Source organism: Stegostoma tigrinum, chromosome 4 (genome assembly GCF_030684315.1).
Source record: "Stegostoma tigrinum isolate sSteTig4 chromosome 4, sSteTig4.hap1, whole genome shotgun sequence".
Classification (NCBI taxonomy): domain Eukaryota; kingdom Metazoa; phylum Chordata; class Chondrichthyes; order Orectolobiformes; family Stegostomatidae; genus Stegostoma; species Stegostoma tigrinum.
Window position 1 is genome coordinate 98,927,241 of NC_081357.1, and position 17,815 is coordinate 98,945,055.

The 17,815-nt window shown below is 38.5% G+C and overlaps 1 protein-coding gene across 2 annotated transcripts in view; it reads left to right on the forward strand.

The window, feature by feature from the left end:
• slc17a5 (solute carrier family 17 member 5) overlaps nucleotides 1-10,979 on the forward strand; it is a 32,783-nt gene extending 21,804 nt beyond the window's left edge. For both annotated transcript variants that reach the window (XM_048531101.1, XM_048531102.1), the window contains exons 9-11: nucleotides 4,079-4,226; nucleotides 9,059-9,149; nucleotides 9,779-10,979. In XM_048531101.1, coding sequence (XP_048387058.1) covers nucleotides 4,079-4,226; nucleotides 9,059-9,149; nucleotides 9,779-9,898 — 359 coding nt within the window. In that variant the 3' untranslated portion in view covers nucleotides 9,899-10,979. The remainder of the gene's footprint in view (nucleotides 1-4,078; nucleotides 4,227-9,058; nucleotides 9,150-9,778) is intronic.
• Nucleotides 10,980-17,815: the final 6,836 nt, after the last annotated feature.

The following is a 17,815-nucleotide window of genomic DNA, read 5'->3' on the forward strand; positions in this document are numbered from 1 at the left end:
AACTTGTGTGAGATAGAGCTCACAGCCACCAACCCTTCCCGAAACTCCACCGAAATTGACATGTCGGCAATTTTTGGTAATACTCTCTCCTCCATTTAAATGCTGATATCTGACCTGACATGCCACAGGCACACACTTCTGGATAGATTTACACATAAGTGAAGAAAAAGAATCTGACCTTTCTTTTCTATGTAGCCCATTGGCATTTAAGTTAATTGTAAGATAAAAATATGTTGTAAACCTGAGTAACATTGCATTGAAATAGTGCTGGAAAAGAGCAGGCTGTAACACAAACTCTTGGTAAAAATGATTTAGCTAAAAAATTCTTACATATTTAATATGTGACACAATCTAGGCAAAAATACTATGCATGGGAGCACATTTTAGATTCACTCATATTTCAAACTATACTTCATTTTTTTAACCATCAATTTAGCATTGGAGTCGATTCTTCTATTTAAATGAGCTATAGTTTTAAATAATACTGATGCATTTAATGTGTTCAGCATAAACTCTCCAAACTAAGACTTCCACATTTTCATAAAAAGCTGGTTGTTCTCCATGATATTGTACTTGAGGTTAATGATATACAATCCATACTGAATGGAACTGTTATAGCCAATACAAGTTTACATTTTACAAAAGCAATTCCTTATTTGTCAGTTGCAATATAGCCAATTTGCATTGCCAGAACACGTTATAGGAGAACCCCCTGTACTTAGGAAGTCTTTTAAAATAAACAATATGAATTAGTTTGCAGCAATTCAGTTGTAATTTGGGAAGGTTTGGATTAATAGATGTGGAGAATCTAGTAAACATTTTGCATGTTTGATATCATATGGTTGCAAACAGATGTGTAAAAGTTTTAGGGGTTGAACTTGGTCAGGTTGAGTGAGTGGGTAGCTGCACATATGTGAGGTTATCCACTTTAGGAGCAAACAAAGGAGGCAGATGGTGATAGATTCGGAAAGAGGAAGGTGCACAATGGATGCCCTCGTACACCAGTCACAGAAAGTATGCGTGCAGGCGCAGCAGGTGTTGAAGAAGACAAATGGTATAATGGCCTTGACAGCAAGAGGATTCAAGCGAGGATACCTTGCTGCAATTATACAAGGTCTTGGTGAGATCTCATTTGGACTATTGTGGCCTCCTTATCTGAGGAAGGATGTTCTTACTATGAAGGGAGTGCAACATAGGTTTACCAGACTGATTCCTGGGATGGTAGGACTGAAGAGAGACTGGATTGGTTAGGACTGTATTCACTAGAGTTTAGAATAATGTGGAGGGAATCTCCTAGAAACCTATAAAATTCTAACAGGAAAGATGTTACTGATCACCGGAGTGTCCGGAGCTGGGGATCAAAGCATATAGGGTAGGCCATTTAGGATTAAGATGAGAAATTTTGACACCCAGAGAGTGATGAGACAGTGGAATTCTGTCACCGAAAGCAATTGATGCCAAACATTGAATGTTTTCAAGAGGTGTTAGATGTAGTTCTTGAGGCTAAAGACATCAAAGTGGATTTAGGAGAAAGTGGATGCCGAGTTGGATGTTTATCCACGACGACATTCTGTGGTGGCGTAGGCCTGAAGAATCAAATGGCCTACCCCTCCTATTTCCTATGTTTCTATCTAGCTTTAGGATGGTTAATATAGTTTTGGTTTGTATTCATTTTAAATTTAGAAGGCTGAGGGATTTTTAATTCAATGACTCTCAAACTTCTTTGTAAGTTATTTAACAGAATGGATTGAAAATCACTACGCAAATTAAGAAAAATGGCATCCTGTTTAAACATGTATTTTTGATATCCTTTCCAGCGTTTAACCATGTAAAACTTTATTTAAAAGATATCCTCTCAAACAAGTCTTAACTCACTTGGTGTCCATTATTAGCTAATTGTAGGTTTACCTAGAAATCTTTGTGCTGTTCTCAGCATTCCTCTATGCATAAACAAAAAAAGTAACAGTGGGTGCTGGAAATCTGAAACAAAAACAGAAATTGCTGAAGAAACTGAGCTGGTCTGGCAGGATCAGTGGAAAGACAGCAGAGTCTACATTTGGGTTCCACTGACCTTTTTTCAGAACTGATTGTTGCTCAGAAAAAGTGGTATATATGCAGAAGATGGAGTAAGGGGTGGGAGTAAAGAGCAAATGCTAGGTGGAGATGGAGCCCATCTGGAGAGAGACCAGCCATTGGGCAGACAAAAGGATGGATAATGGTGAGCCAGAGAGAAAGGAAAGGTGATAATAGGGACCACTACAGAGTGAAAATGGGTTGGCTGTGATAAAAGTAGGCCATGTGATGACAGGACTATGGTGTGAGGTTGGGGTAAAGAATATGGAATGAGGTGTTCAGGCCCTAAAATTACTGAAATCAATATTGAATCTTGAAGCTTGCAAGGTCCCCAAATGAGATGCTTTTCTTTCAGCTTGCGCTGAGCCTCTCTGGGGCACTGCAGTGAGCCCACGACGGAAAGGTGGACAATGGAATATGATGGTGTGTTAAGGTGGCAGACAACTGGAAGCTCAGGGTCATTTTTGCAGACAGAATATGGATATTCCACAAAATAGTTGTCCAGTCTGTTTCATCTCTCCATTGTAGCGGAGACTACGCTGTGAGCAGCAAATACAGTAGATAGGTAGAGTAAAGTGTAGGTAAATTGCTCATTCACCTGGAAGATAAGTTTTGCATCTGGGGTCACTGGACCAAAATGTTGAAGCAGCTTTCTCTCTGCAGATGCTGCCAGACCTGCTGAGTTTCTCCAGCAATTTCTGTTTTTATTTCAGTTCTCTTTTCATGACGTTGAATGAAAGAACTTGCCTTTTTAATGCTGCACACATTGCAGTTGTACTCTGCACCCAACTTCTGGTTTACACTAAATCAGCATTCATTCACCAGCTCTTAATTAAGACATCCTGGTGGTCCCTAAGCCCTAATGTCAACCCTGTTAGGCAAATATTTTAATATTTCACAGACCTCCAGGAATGTCTCCACAGGCTCCCGAGGGTCAGTTTGAGAACCACTGATTTAATTGAGAGATTTAAATCTGTGTGGATAGAGAGCATAGAATGTATGCTCAACCTCAAGGTAATGCTTTCTAGCAGCTTTCATTATAATAGGAAATTCCCATTGTGAACTCTTACACACGCTGTCAACCTTTAGTGTAATGGAATAACTGGATCAATTCAGCTAACACCAGCTTCCTTGTCAATCCAATAAGGTCTATAGCTATATAGCTAAATCAAGACCTTCATGTAAGATAGAAAGCAAGAATTCCAGATGCTGGAATCAGAGTTGATACAGTGTTGAGCTGAAGGAACCCAGCTGGTGAGGCAGCATCAAAGGAGTAGGAGAGTCAATGTTTTGGGCCTAGACCCTTCATCAGTCCTGATGAAGGATCTCTGCCCAAAGTGTCGACTCTCCTACTGCTTTGATGCTGCCTGACCTGACCTGTGTTCCAAAAGCTTTCCCTGCATGCAGTCATTTTCTTGTTCTTTTGCCAAAAAGCTATCTCAATACACCTTGCTTTTGGACACCTCACATGGTTTGAAGGAAGTTCTTCTGTTGTTTTGAGTTCTAACCAATGACAATTATTTGGCCATGTGTGTCATATTCTACAAGGTAAAGATCAAAATGACCATGTAATGCTCAGAGTATTTTTAAAGGACTGAATCCAGAGTATTATTGGAATCTGCTAGGTATTGATATTAATTAACAATCAGATCTGTTGCTGTTTGTATCTCCTTTGGCTGCCTTCATTCTACTTGCATCTACATGCAGAGTTAGAAACGTATACTTAAGTACACCTACCATTATACACCATTGGTTAATCCCTTATCCAAAAGAATCCCAAATGATTAAGTTTCTTGCAAAGATTTGTAGCTTGGATTGTTGATGAAGTTGCTGGCTTGCTCGCTGAACTGGCTTGTTATTGTACAACTACAATAACCAGCCAGCTGGTGAGCAAGCCAACAACCCCAAATTTCAAATGAGTCTATCGACTCCCTCGTATCTGTAAAGGAAGTGTTACTCTTCCTTAATTTTAATAATTACAGTAATAATATTTTGTTTGCTTTAGGTATGGTCGGACCTGCAATTTTTCTGGTTGCTACAGGATATGTAGGGTGCAACTATACAGTGGCTGTGCTGTTTCTAACAATATCTTCTGCGTTGGGTGGTTTCAGCATGTCTGGGTTCAGCATTAATCATTTGGACATTGCCCCATCGTAAGTGAACTGTTTGAAACTATTGACCTGTGTTATCATTATTCTGCTGAAAAGCAAACTAATCTTCCACATTTTTTAATCTCTCCGTTGTTATGAAGAAATCTCTGAAAAGAAAACTTATATGTTGCTTTCTCTGTCATTTGAATATGTGCATGAGTTACCTGAGTGATACCTCCACTGTATTTACTTTTATCTTTATTCACTATTCATGTTTTACATTAATGATCATCTTGAAGGAACTGAGGGCATTGTTGTGAAGTTTGCAGATGACACAAAAATGTGCGGGGGGACAGGTAGTGTTGAAGAAGCAGGGCGGCTGCAGAAAGACTTGGACAGGCTAGCCAAGTGGGAAAAGAAGTAGTAGATGGAATGCAATGTGGGGAAGTGTGAGGTTTTGCACTTTGGTAGGAAGAACAGAGGTGTAGATAATTTTCTAAATTGGGAAAGGCTTTAGAAATCTGAAGTACAAAGGGACTTAGGAGTCCTAGTTCAGGATTCTCTTAATGTTAGCATGCAAGTTCAGTTTGCAGTTGGGAAAGCAAATGCATTGTTAGCATTCGTTTCAAGAGGGCTTGAATTCAAGAGCAGAGATGTACTGCTGAGGTTGTATAACATTCTGGTGAGACCGTATTTGGAATATTGAGATGTTCTGAGCTTTGTATCTAAGGAAGAATTTGCTGGCATCGGAGGGAGTCCAAAGGATGTTTATAAAAATGATCCTGGGATCAAGGACTTGTCATATGAGCAGTTGTGCACTGAAATACAGTTCAAAAGGATGAGATCTCATTAAAACTTACAGAAAACTGAGAGGCCTACATAAAGTGGACATGGAGAAGATGTTTCCGCTAGCAGGAAAGATTAAGTTCTGAGGGTGCAGCCTCAGAGTGAAGGTCGACCCTTTAGGACTGAGATGAGAAGGAATTTTTTCAGCCAGAGGGTGGTGAATCTTTGAAACTCATTGCTGCAGAAGTCTTCGGAGGCCAAGTCATTGTATCTAAGACAGAGATAGATGTTTTATTAGTAAGAGGATCAAGGATTAGAGGGAGAAAGCAGGAGAATGGGGTTGAGAAACATAGCAGCCATGATCGAATGGTGGAACACTCTGGATGAGCTGAATAGTCTAATTATGCTCCTGTATCTTTTGGTCTTATTAGCAAATCTTGCACCAGTAATGATCAATTGTTCAATAGAGTGCAGTGCAATAAATCATTTCAGTTATTTAATTGCATTTATTCTACTTTTAATACAGAAGCAATGTCAGATTTGTTGGTAAAAACGGAAAGAACTGCAGATGTTGTAAATCAGGAACAAAAACAGAAGTTACTGGAAGCTCAGTGGGTCTGGCAGCATCTGTGAAGAAAAATATCAGAGTTAACATTTCTGGTCCAGTAACCCTTCCTTGGAACTGAAGAAGGGTCACCGGACCCGAAATGCTAACCCTGATTATTTTTTCTTCACAGATGCTGTCAGACCTGCTGAATTTCCAGAAACTCCTGCTTTTGTTTTAGATTTGTTGGCATTAAGGTTAAATCAGACTCTTGTTCAACTATCTATGAAAACACCAACAGAAGGCTCATATTTATTGAGTAAAAGAAAAATGCTGAGTGGGGATATGAGAGAGAGCATATAAGTAAATCTATGCAGCTGACAGGATGTGAGAGAGGGCATGAGTGAGCATGTGGGGTTGGGGGAAGCTGGTTGGGTAGAGGAGTTTATATGGTTGTGGCAGAGGAACTACTTCGACCACCATGAAATTATAGAAAGTTTGGTTGAAACCTGCATAAGTACATAAAAGTTTTTACTAAGTATAATACACACATTTTCATATTTAAATTATGTATTGCATGTGTTAATCTATAGTAACATATCACATGTTACTGTACCCACTTTTTTTGCTGGCAATGGGAAGTATGTTTGTTTAAGAAATATTGTTTTTAATGTACAAGTTTCTTAGCCACATCCCATACTTTTGTTGGCAAGGCCAACCTTTGCTTCCCATCCTAAATTGCTCTTATAATTGATGGTGAGTTAAAATAGGGTCACACTGGCAATGCTATGCAAACAATTTTCCATAGTTCTGGATGTGAGTTTGCTCGCTGAGCTGGAAGGTTAGTTTTCAGATGTTTCGTCACCATTCTAGGTAACATCATCAGTGAGCCTCCGAAGCGCTGGTGGTATGTCCCGCTTTCTATTTATCTGGTTAGGTTTCCTTGGGTTGGTGATGTCATTTCCTGTTCTTTTTCTCAGGGGGTTGTAGATTGATTTGGAGCCAATGTGTTTGTTGATGGAGTTCCGGTTGGAATGCCATGCTTCTAGGAATTCTCGCACATGTCTCTGTTTGGCTTGTCCTAGGATGGATGTGTTGTCCCAATCAAAGTGGTGTCCTTCCTTATCTGTATGTAAGGATACGAGTGATAGTGGGTCATGTCGTTTTGTGGCCATTTGATGTTCATGTATCCTGGTGGCTAGCTTTCTGCCAGTTTGTCCAATGTAGTATTTGTCACAGTTCTTGCAAGGTATTTTGTAGATGACGTTTGTTTTATTTGTTGTCTGTATAGGGTCTTTTAAGTTCATTAGCTGCTGTTTTAGTGTGTTGGTGGGTTTGTGGGCTACCCTGATGCCAACAGGTCCAAGTAGTCTGGCAGTCATTTCAGAAATGTCTTTGATGTAGGGGAGAGTGGTTATGGTTTCTGAGCCCGTTTTGTCTGTTTGTTTGGGTTTGTTGCTGAGAAATCGGCAGACTGTGTTCATAGCGTACCCATTCTTTTTGAATAGGCTGTATAGGTGATTTTCCTCTGCTCTGCGTAGTTCCTTTGTGCTACTAGAGAATTCCTAGAAGCATGGCATTCCAACCGGAATTCCATCAACAAACACATTGATTTGGAGCCAATCTACCGTCCCCTGAGAAAAAGAACAGGAAATGACATCACCAACCCAAGGAAACCTAACCAGATAAATAGAAAGCGAGACATAACACCAGCGCTTCACCGGAGGCTCACTGATGATGTTACCTAGAATGGTGACGAAACGTCTGAAAACTAACCTTCCAGCTCAGCGAGCAAACTCACATCCAGAACCCCAACCTGAGCTACAAATCTTCTCAAAACTCGCTAATTTTCCATAGTCTTTTGCTTTACTTTGCATGTACATAAACCAGCAAGGTCACGTTCTGTTACTATAAGAACTTCATTCTGTAATACTCGCACTCACTGCATTGAATGCAAAAATACTGAAGTCACTGCAGTGATTTTATTATGAATGCATTGTTCCACAGTTATGATGGTAATTGAAAGGAAATGAAAGGGAAAACTAACAACTCTAGCCACTTAATTTATAACTAACCCATTTGAAATTGCCCAAACACATTTGTATTTCATTACAGACATAAACTGTAACTAGATAATTCCTGATATCACAAAACTTTGAGGCCTTTTTGTCTTTACCGTTTTCACCCTCTTTACCTGAAACAGGCTTGGAGATCATTAGGCTGGTGTTGGTCATTAACAGGAAGATACATATTTGCACACAAGCATCAGAGCATCTGGTTGGTGATCATACCAATTTAGAAGGTACACTTCCTGTAGAAAATATAGCCACTAGGCCTTCGTTAATGTCTTTGATATTCCCAAAATGTCTCAAACATGGCAGTTTTCATGCAACACAGCACTCCAATATCAACCACCCACTTCAACGAGCTGTTGAAAATGCAGAGGAGATTTTTCAATAGAAGCACCAAACCTAAAACTTCTGAAATTTCTAGGATTTTTGACAAAATACACAACTGATTTTCCCTACCTTTGTTGCTAAAATGCTGCCCAAAATAGATTATGTGGTAACTTTTCAATATAGTTGTCTTAAAATTTAACTTGAGACATAGCACAATTTGTATTTCGGAATCTTTTTAATCTCAAGCTTCTTTATGCACACCATTATTGCGGCATGGTGGCACAGTGGTTAGCACTGCAGCCTCATAGCACCAGGGATCCAGGTTCGATACCCGCCTCGGGCGACCATCTGTGTGGAGTTTGCACATTCTCCTCGTGTCTGCGTGGGTTTCCTCTGGGTGCTCCGGTTTCCTCCCACAGTCCAAAGATGTGCAGGTTAGGTGGATTGGCCATGCTAAATTGCCTGTAGTGTTCAGGGGTGTGTGAGTTATCGGGGGATGGGTCTGGGTGGGATGCTTCAAGGGGCAGTGTGGACTTGTTGGGCTGAAGGGCCTGTTTCCACCCTGTAGGGAATCTGATCTGATACATTTCAAAAGAAAGGGAGGAGCGGGGGAGGTGGGTTCAGGGAGAGAAGGCAGAAAGAAGATGGAAGGAGGGTAGTTAAGGGACAGACAATTACACATTTATAAGGAAAATTGAATAAATACTTGAGGCAGATGAAGATGTAGGACAGTGGACTTTATTCTGATTTCTGTGATAGAGTTTGGGAGAAGGATAGACTGCTTGTGTTTATAGTTTATTTATAGTTCCCCAAGCTGCTGCCTCTTTGTGCCTCTCTATAGGATGACCAAAGAGCCGTCACATAGTTGTTCACTGTTCAGCATGGCATAGATTAGGAATTCACTGAAGAATAAGATTTACACAAGTCCCATTTCTCCTAAAATGTTGGATATTGTGATTAGTGCTCCTGTGTTCAATGCCATTATCCAGTCCAGAGTTTGTTGTTGGTTGAGCCATAGAACCAAATTGATGCAGGAGTCAGTGTCGCCCAATCATCAAGTATATCATTGAATAATGTTTCGGTGTACTGCACGAAATCTTAAACTTTTGTAGCTTTTGTATGCAAGTTTATTCTAGAAATTGAATTTGAAACTTAATAATTACCAGGTACGCAGGCATTTTACTTGGAATTACAAATACATTTGCTACTATACCAGGAATGGTAGGACCAGTTATTGCCAAAACCTTAACATATCATGTGAGTATAAATTTCCATGTAAGTCTACCAAGTGAGAAACCTTGCATGTCAACTTTCATGTCAAACTATTTTGGCCTATATCTGTGTGTTTGAAAACAATGAAATAAACAGTTGTTTCAAAGAAAGTACAGGCCAAACAAAACATTACATCCTTACCTGTAAGTCACAAGTCATAACGTGCCCTTTCAAATAATAAATATTTTTAACATAATTTTAGAATTTGGTTTTCATTGAAATTGTCATAAAATGTTGTCGAAGTAATTAACCAGTGTGAAATGCTGGGTCACTGTGACCGAGAAAATCACTTCTGTGCATTAAGTAGAACTATAACTGAATAAAGCACTGATTTATCATAAAGAAATATATTTCTAATTTGACAATATGCAAGACTGTCCACTGAGATTTCGTTTGTATTTAAAGAAATCACAAGCTGATGAAATCAAACTGTTCACAAAATGTTAGTTTATTATAAATTTAGCATATAATAAGGATTATACTGCTGTCTTCTCACAAGCTAACAATGCTAATGACAAGTGAATTTGCCTATACATTTTAAACTTAATACAATCTGCAGATGTTTTTCTAATCAGAATTAGTGTTCACTTATGTTTTTCTCTTTTACTCTACAGCATACAATTGCACAATGGCGAACTGTATTCTACATTGCTGCTGCAATTGATGTATTTGGTGCTGTGTTTTTCACCATTTTTGGGAAAGGTGAAGTTCAGTCTTGGGCAATTAATAACTGAATATTTAGTCTATGACCTTTTGTACTTAAATCATGTGACCTAAAAGTGCCTCCGTCCATTGTTATATTGCCATGTGACCTGGAATCACTCATTGTCTTTTACATTGTTGATCTTCTCTTTTATTACTGCCAACAATAGTTAGCAGATTATCCAATTGTATCTCTTTATCCTGCTTAATCCATGAATTCCACAACTTTTAAAAAAAATTACCAGAGTATTTTTGTGTAAATTTTAAATGCTGAAACTGAACAAAATATACAACTTTCAAAAACTCTCAGTAAATTAGCTAATAAAGGAATGAAATAGACTATTAGTGATAAACCATCTATTCAGTCATTATTATAGAGTCGTACAGCATGGAAACAGACCCTCGATCCAATTATCTATGTTGACTGTGTTTAGATACCAACTTTTGTTCTTGGTGTAAAATGTGATGTCCTAAGTATCTTTTGTACAAAAGTCACCAGATTGGTCCTCTAATTTTACTAATCTGATGGGTTTCCTGATGACAAGAATCATTGTGAATAAACACCACCTTTAATTTAAGACCTGTCATGGTGAAGCCTACGATAGCGTATAGTCCAATCTGTATATCTATAATCAAATAATGCCTCCAACTGTATGAGATGATGATAGAGTCAAACCAGTAAACTGAAGAGAAAGATGACATCAAGCTAAAAGAGATAACTTGCATGGATATAAAGTGGAAATCCAGAAGACTGGGAGAGTGAGAAAAAACAGTGGGGGGAGTAAAAGGAATATGGAAGAAAATTCTCAGGCAGACTCATTAAACAAATACTTTGTATATGTTTTCACATAAACAAACTGTGAGGAATAATGGTATAAGGGAACCTAAAAATAAATGAATGAGATAAACCTTTTTAATTGTATATATTTTGGGCTGACACCAAACAGCATCTGCAATTTCCAAACTTTGTGTAATTTATTTAATAAAGGAATTAAATGGTATGCACTTAATCATTTGTTGTTATTGTAGATTTTGGGGTGTATGTCTACCTTGAAGCTTCAAAATTGAGGATTTTACTTGTATGCCCAAAGAATAATTAAACTGTGGATGGTAGTTATTTTCAAATGTCATTGGCATCTAACATGCAGCAGGCAAGGCTTAAACTTCTATCTATCTTTGCAACACAGCCTATATTGTCTGGTTGATCCCTTGTGCCCAGGGAAAAGGGTACCAGTAAAAAAAAAGTGCATTTGTGGGATGAAACAGATGAAACATTTAAGGCTGAGTGCATTGTCATGGTTGGAGAGCTGGGGCAACTTGTATTTTAAGTATATGGAAAATCAATTTTGGGGCAGGAAGAATGAGGTAATATAACTTAGAACAGTACAGCATCGGTACAGGCACTTCAGCCTACCACTTCTGTGCCGACCATAATGCCAATCTAAACTAATCACATCTGCTTGCATGTGGTCTGTATCCCTCTATTCCCTGCTGGTTTACGTGTCTCTCTAAATGCCTCTTGAATGTTGTTATTGTATTTGCTCCTACCATCCTGTGTTTTTTAAAAAAAAATTGCCTTACTGATCACCTTTAAACATTTACCCTCTCTCCGTAAACCTAGCAAACACACGTCAGTGATAATAGAATGAATTAGAGAGTGAGGGGCACATCAGAGGAGAGATTAGAGTGTGAAGGTCATAGTGAGAACACACCACAGACAGACAATGATAAAAGTCAGAGTGCATGTAGTGATAGTGTCTTGAATGAATTTTGATTAATGTGATTTCATGGTAGGACACCATTCTAATTTAAATATATATAAATAAACAGAAGAGAAGAATGCAACTTCAGATCAATAAATTTCCAGGAAGTGATAGATTCAATCTTGGGATATAGAATCAATTTTCCAAAGTTCTCCTGTTTGTGCCTTTTGGATTGGAAATGTCATTTGGTTCATTTGAGAAGAAAGAAGAAACTAGGAAATCACATACTTTAATGACAGTTATAGAACATAGAACAATACAGCGCAGAACAGGCCCTTTGGCCCTCGTTGTGCTGACCTGTGAACTAATCTAAGCCCCTCCCCCTACACTATCCCATCATTATTCATATGCTTATCCAAGGACTGTTTAAATGCCCCTAATGTGGCTGAGTTAAGTACATTGGCAGACATTATGAGGAATGTAGCTGGAATTTATCATTAAGGACAGACTGAACACTTGAACAAGTATGAGCTGATCAAAGAGATCCTAGCACTCTCAATAATCGCGCTAAATATTTTCAGCAAGTCTTTAATATGCTACATAGGAAAATGTCTCTCGATGTTGTCTGTGTGGACTTTCAGAAGGTATTTGATCAAGTTCTACACAGGAGATTGAGCTTAAGTAAAATTAAACCGAACTGCAGGTATCCTGAAATAAAGGATTTATTTTCTAGTTGTTGGCATGTTCCATAGGAGTTTGTATTGGGGTATTACCCTTTCAGCATATGCATCAAAGAATAGACAGTTTTTAAATTTTAGATTTACAAATGACAATTGACTGGAGGCATAGATGACTCTTGGCAGTTTTTTGAGGACAGACAAATCATATGATTGGGTAAAATAATGGCAGATAGAATTAAGAATGAGGTCACCCACTTTGAATTCAGGATTAACCAATCCAAATACTTTTCAGTGTGAAATACTAGAAATGTGAAAGAGTAAAGAGGATTTGGGTATACAGTACAGAGATCATGAAGAGTAAGTGCACAAATATGAAGATTGATACTGAATGTGGAAAAAATGTAATCAGGCAATGTTTTGGCCTAAGTGTCCAAAGAAAAGAGATATTTCAGGATGGAATTCTGGAGCATAAGGCTAGATAGCTACAAGCACAGCACCAGTGGTGAAAGAAGGGGGAGATACACACACACACATCACAGGGTGGAAGAGCTGGATAAACTTCGAAATGTAAATAGAGCGTTAAGAGGTCATGCAGAGAATTAAGAAATTTAATCTTGAGGACATTAAATCAGTGTAGTTTAGCGAGCACTGAGGTGATAGATAAATGTTATTTTGAGATAGTTTGGACGTAGCAATGGAGTTATGCATAAGCTTGTGTTTTTGACAGGGCTAGAGTGCAAACTTAATAGAATAATACAAGGTATCAAAAAGTTACATCGAGGATAGATTAAGTAAACTTGTATTCCCATGCAGTTCGAAGTTTTATGGGTGATATTATTGCATTGTTTTAAAAGATAACGATTCCATAGAATATAGAGAATAATTTCCTCTGGTAGGAAATTTAGAATAAAGATGCACAACTTTAAGACAGAACTAGGTTAAAACATCTCATCTTTTCCTAAAAAGTCTTTGCATGCAAGATCAATTGGTTCTATTTGATAAGGATATTGGGGTATTTGGACCAGATAGGTAAGACTGCAGATCATCTGTATTACTATTGAATGGCTGACTAGATTTGAGGGGATACATACCCCATGTTTGTTCCTAGAAACTGAATTTCATGAATATTTCTTGTAGTCATGGCCTCTTATCAGAGAGTTGCAAACTACAGATTTGGGTAATTTTCGTTTTCCACTGTTGAAGTGAAAAAATAAGAGGCTGCTGCATCTTTTCATGCCTCTTAAGAAAACATTAAACATGTATATCTTAGAAAAGGAAGCTACAGCCGAAAGGAGCCATTTCCCCATTTCCTTGGGATAGTGAGGCTAGTCACAACACTAAATCTGTGTTAAACCTTTGTTTACAACAATAGTACTTTTATACTGCTTAATCAATTTTGGCTAATCTATGCCCAATTATATTGTTTGTAATATATAGTTATTGCATATAATACAACTATGCTTTTACAATTCTACAGCAACACCTTCCATATCCATAAACTCACTTTTTATCTAGTTAATTAGCTGTATAGTCCAAAATTTGATTAGTGATTTATGAGACAAAAATATCAGAAAATTTAAGTTGTAACCTGGAAGCGCATTTGATGAAGCTTGTCACAGGTGACCTTTCTAATTCTGTTGACCATTGAGTAGGAATAAAAACAAAACTTTTCAGATTAAATTAATCAGTCCATATCAACTGTGACAAATTGGTTAGAAAGGAGTTCAATACAGCTTGCCTTTGGAGAATAAACTGATTAAGCCAACCAGCCTGTCTCTGACTTGTAGATTATATATAACAACATTCAGAGAAAGGAGCCTGCTATCTATGTGATTCTAGTCCTGCAATCATGGTTAACTCAACAGTTTTGGGGTAATTAAGGTTGAGTGATAAATACAGTTTTGCTTATGTTGCCTACTTTCAAAGAAGAATGAAAAAATACTTTGTTCAGCAGAAACATAGCACTAGGAAGCAAGGTTCTAGTCACGACAGAATGATATCCTCTAACAACTTCATGTAATAAAGGAATAAAAATAAACAATTCATATGTCCACACTGTAAAGCTGTAATGTTTACATGTTGGAAACAGCATTTGATGCCCTAATAAATTAGTAGCACCAATTTACGCAGCAACCATGATGAAAAAAGTGATTTATTTATATTGGACTTCAGACTAGTGACATATGGGTGTGGACTTTTTTTTGTTGAGGGGTTTCACAATTATCTAGGTCAGTCTTTTCAGAGCCATGATTTTAAACCAGCATGTGTCAAAGTAAATAACTGGAGGCCTCCTGGACAGTTAATTGAAGCATGTTGACAATCTGGGGTTTTACTATGAGAAATTGGCGGCACGGTGGCTCAGTGGTTAGCACTGCAGCTTCACAGCACCTGGGACCCAGGTTCAATTCCAACCTCGGGCCTGTGTGGAGCTTGCACATTCTCCCCGTGTCTGCATGGGTTTCCTCCGGGTGCTGGTTTCCTTCCACAGTCCAAAGATATGCAGGCTAGGTGGATTGGCCATGCTAAATTGCCCTTAGTGTTCAGGGGTGTGTGGGTTATAGGGGGATGGGTCTGGGTGGGATGCTTCAAGGGGCGGTGTGGACTTGTTGGGCCGAAGGGCCTGTTTCCACACTGTAGGTAATCTAATCTAATCTAAAAAAAACTCATTAAGCAATTAGCCTAGCAGAAGCTAAAATAAGCATTTTTTTAAAGGAAAGTTAAAAGCTTCTCGATTCAGTTAGAAAGAGATCTGACTGAAGTCAGACATAAGAATAGTTTCTCAGAAAAAATGGTTTCTTCAGAGTGGTTAAGGCAGTAATTTACCTCAGAAAGGGTTTTAGTCTGTGAAAACTTCAAGACAGGAATGTTCAGTTGGAACTGCACTGGCGATTGAAGGATTTAGAGGTCTAATTTTTAATGTTTTCTCCCTTATAAGCTGCGAGGCTGCATGCGCAGATCCAAAAGCCATTGCCATGCACAGGCATTGGAAACTCGTGCAGCTGGTAAGAAAATTAGAGGGAATGTTGCAAAGATCTCTGTTATGTGAATATACAAGGAAAATGCCTCTTAGCTCAGAGGACAGGAGCCAAGGAAAAAGCAGTTAAGTCAAAGCTGGAGATTTGATATGGAAGGGAAATTTCTCTGGATTTTAATTAACTGTAAAGTGATGGTATTAAGAAGTAGACAGGAATTTGTTTGTCAGGATGGATTTCGTTCTGGGATCTGGCTTGCCCATGAGTAACATAACCTGGGATGACATAAGTATCCCATTTGGAGTAATATCATTGAATAAAATTTGATACTGAATTGCACAAGATATTCGGATTGATAATCAAAAAGCTTGGTCAAAGAGGTAGCAAGAACTGCAGATGCTGGAGTCAGAGATGTTTCTGCTGAAGGAAATTTTTTTTCATTCTTCTTTGAATGTTGGCAACATGGGCAAAACTGTATTTATCACTCAACCTTAATTACCCTGAAACTGTTGAGTTAACCATGATTGCAGGACTAGAATCACATGGATAGCAGGTTCTTTTCTCTGAATGCTGTTATACATAATCTACAAGTCAGAGACAGGCTGTTTGGCTTAATCAGTTTATTCTCCAAAGGCAAGCTGTAATTGAACTCCTTTCTAACCAATTTATTAAAGTTGGTATGGACTGATTAATCTGAAAAGTTTTGTTTTTATTCCTACCTCAATGGTCAACAGAATTAGAAAGGTCACCTGTGACAAGCTTCATCAAATGCTCTTCCAGGTTACAACTTAAATTTTCTGATATTTTTGCCTTGTACATCTCTAACCAAATTTTGAACTGCATTGCTAATTAGATAAAAAGTTAATTTTATGGACATGGAAGGTGTTGCTGTAGAATTGTAAGAGTTCAGCAGCTTTGTAATCCTGATGAGCCAGCAAACCAAGTCTTAGTTTTAACGTAAGATGAAACAGCACCAACTGCTTGATTTTAGGAGCTCTAAATGTGCATGTGCTTACACCAGCTCAACAGACAAATTTCCTTAATTTACAATTCCAAACAGTTTGGTTCATTTGGTTCGTTTCTCAGGGCACTGAAAAGAAAATGATTTCTAATTAATGTAACTTAAACAATACTCCTTCAAAACCCCAAACACACACACACAATCATAATTATGTAAAAGACAAACGGTTTAACATCGATATTATTGCAATTATGAAACACTTTGTACAATTATGGTTGTCCCTTGATTCGATGGTTGATCGGGTGACTGTAGGTCTAAGATTTTTTTTCAGCTTTCTTGGATTTTCTTTTTCTTCCCCCAATGTAGTATGAGAGGCAAAGAGATGCTCTTTGTCTGCAGGCTCTGGATGTTTCTCATTCGCTACTTGCTCTTGGCATTTACAAGTTCTAATATGATGTAGCTCAACTAATCAGAGGGCTGTGGCCAGGCAGAATTTCATAAACTCAAAAGATTCTTGGTGCCATTCAGCCTTGAATTTTCTCTCTTGTTTTGCTTCCAAAAGCAACATTTTCTTACATAGCTCAACAATATGCAACACTTGATTTTCAAGTTGCAAAATTTTCCTGGTATTCCGGTCATTGCAGTCCAACTTCCACTTCAGTTTACAGTCCTGAAAAACTGAAGTATGAGGTCTCTTACTTGGGGCATATAGATCCTGGGCTTTGTACAGTGAGGTAGATGCTAGGTATTTATGGTGACATTTATAAAATGCTGGTTTGGATTTTAAATGGAATATTGATTCATTTGTTAGGCACATTTAGGAACTTCCTTTTGAGATGACTGGTAAATGAAGAGATAACATGTGGAAATTTTTTTTAGCATACCTAGTGGTCAGGATCTGGATATCGCTGCCTGAGGGTTCTTTACTGGGTGATTTAATTGTGGATTATAAAGGAGAAATAGATTATTTTCTGAAGATAAAGGAGCAGTCAATACTTCAGGTATTACCCTTCTTCACGAGTGGATGTGGGGCGAGGGGGAGCTGTAGATAAAGAGAGTGGGGAAGGGATGGAGGCAAAATGTGGTAATAAATGGACACTGGTAGTAGGTATGACCTGATTGGTCGATGGGAGGGATGAATCTGGTTGGTGGTTGGACGGGGGTGGGGTTAGAAGGTTGAATAGGATTGGAAGGGAGGAGGTCAGGCTTGTGGGGGAATGGGTCAGAAGGTTATTTGAAATCGGAGAACTCCATGTTCAGTCCTCCTTGCTGTAGGGTGCCCAGATGGAAGATAAGGTATTGTCCTTCAAATTTGCGTCCCAAGTCACTGTGACAGTGGAGGAGGCCAAGGACAGACGTTGAAGGGGGAGCTGAAATGGGTAGTGACTGGGAGGTTAGCCTGGCCTGAAATGGTCAACCTAACGTGGCCTGCTGTGTTCTTCCAGCCTCCTGTTTGTCTACCTTGGATTCCTGCAGCTGCAGTTTTCTTTTGTCTCATAACCTTATGAACTGGTACTCATGATAAACTGGCAAAAATCATACACCTGAAATACTGGACTTCTACTGTGTTTCTGTGATGTCTGAGTCAGCAGTTAAGGGTGCAAGTGAGAAGGCTCTCTTGCTGGTAAGTTTT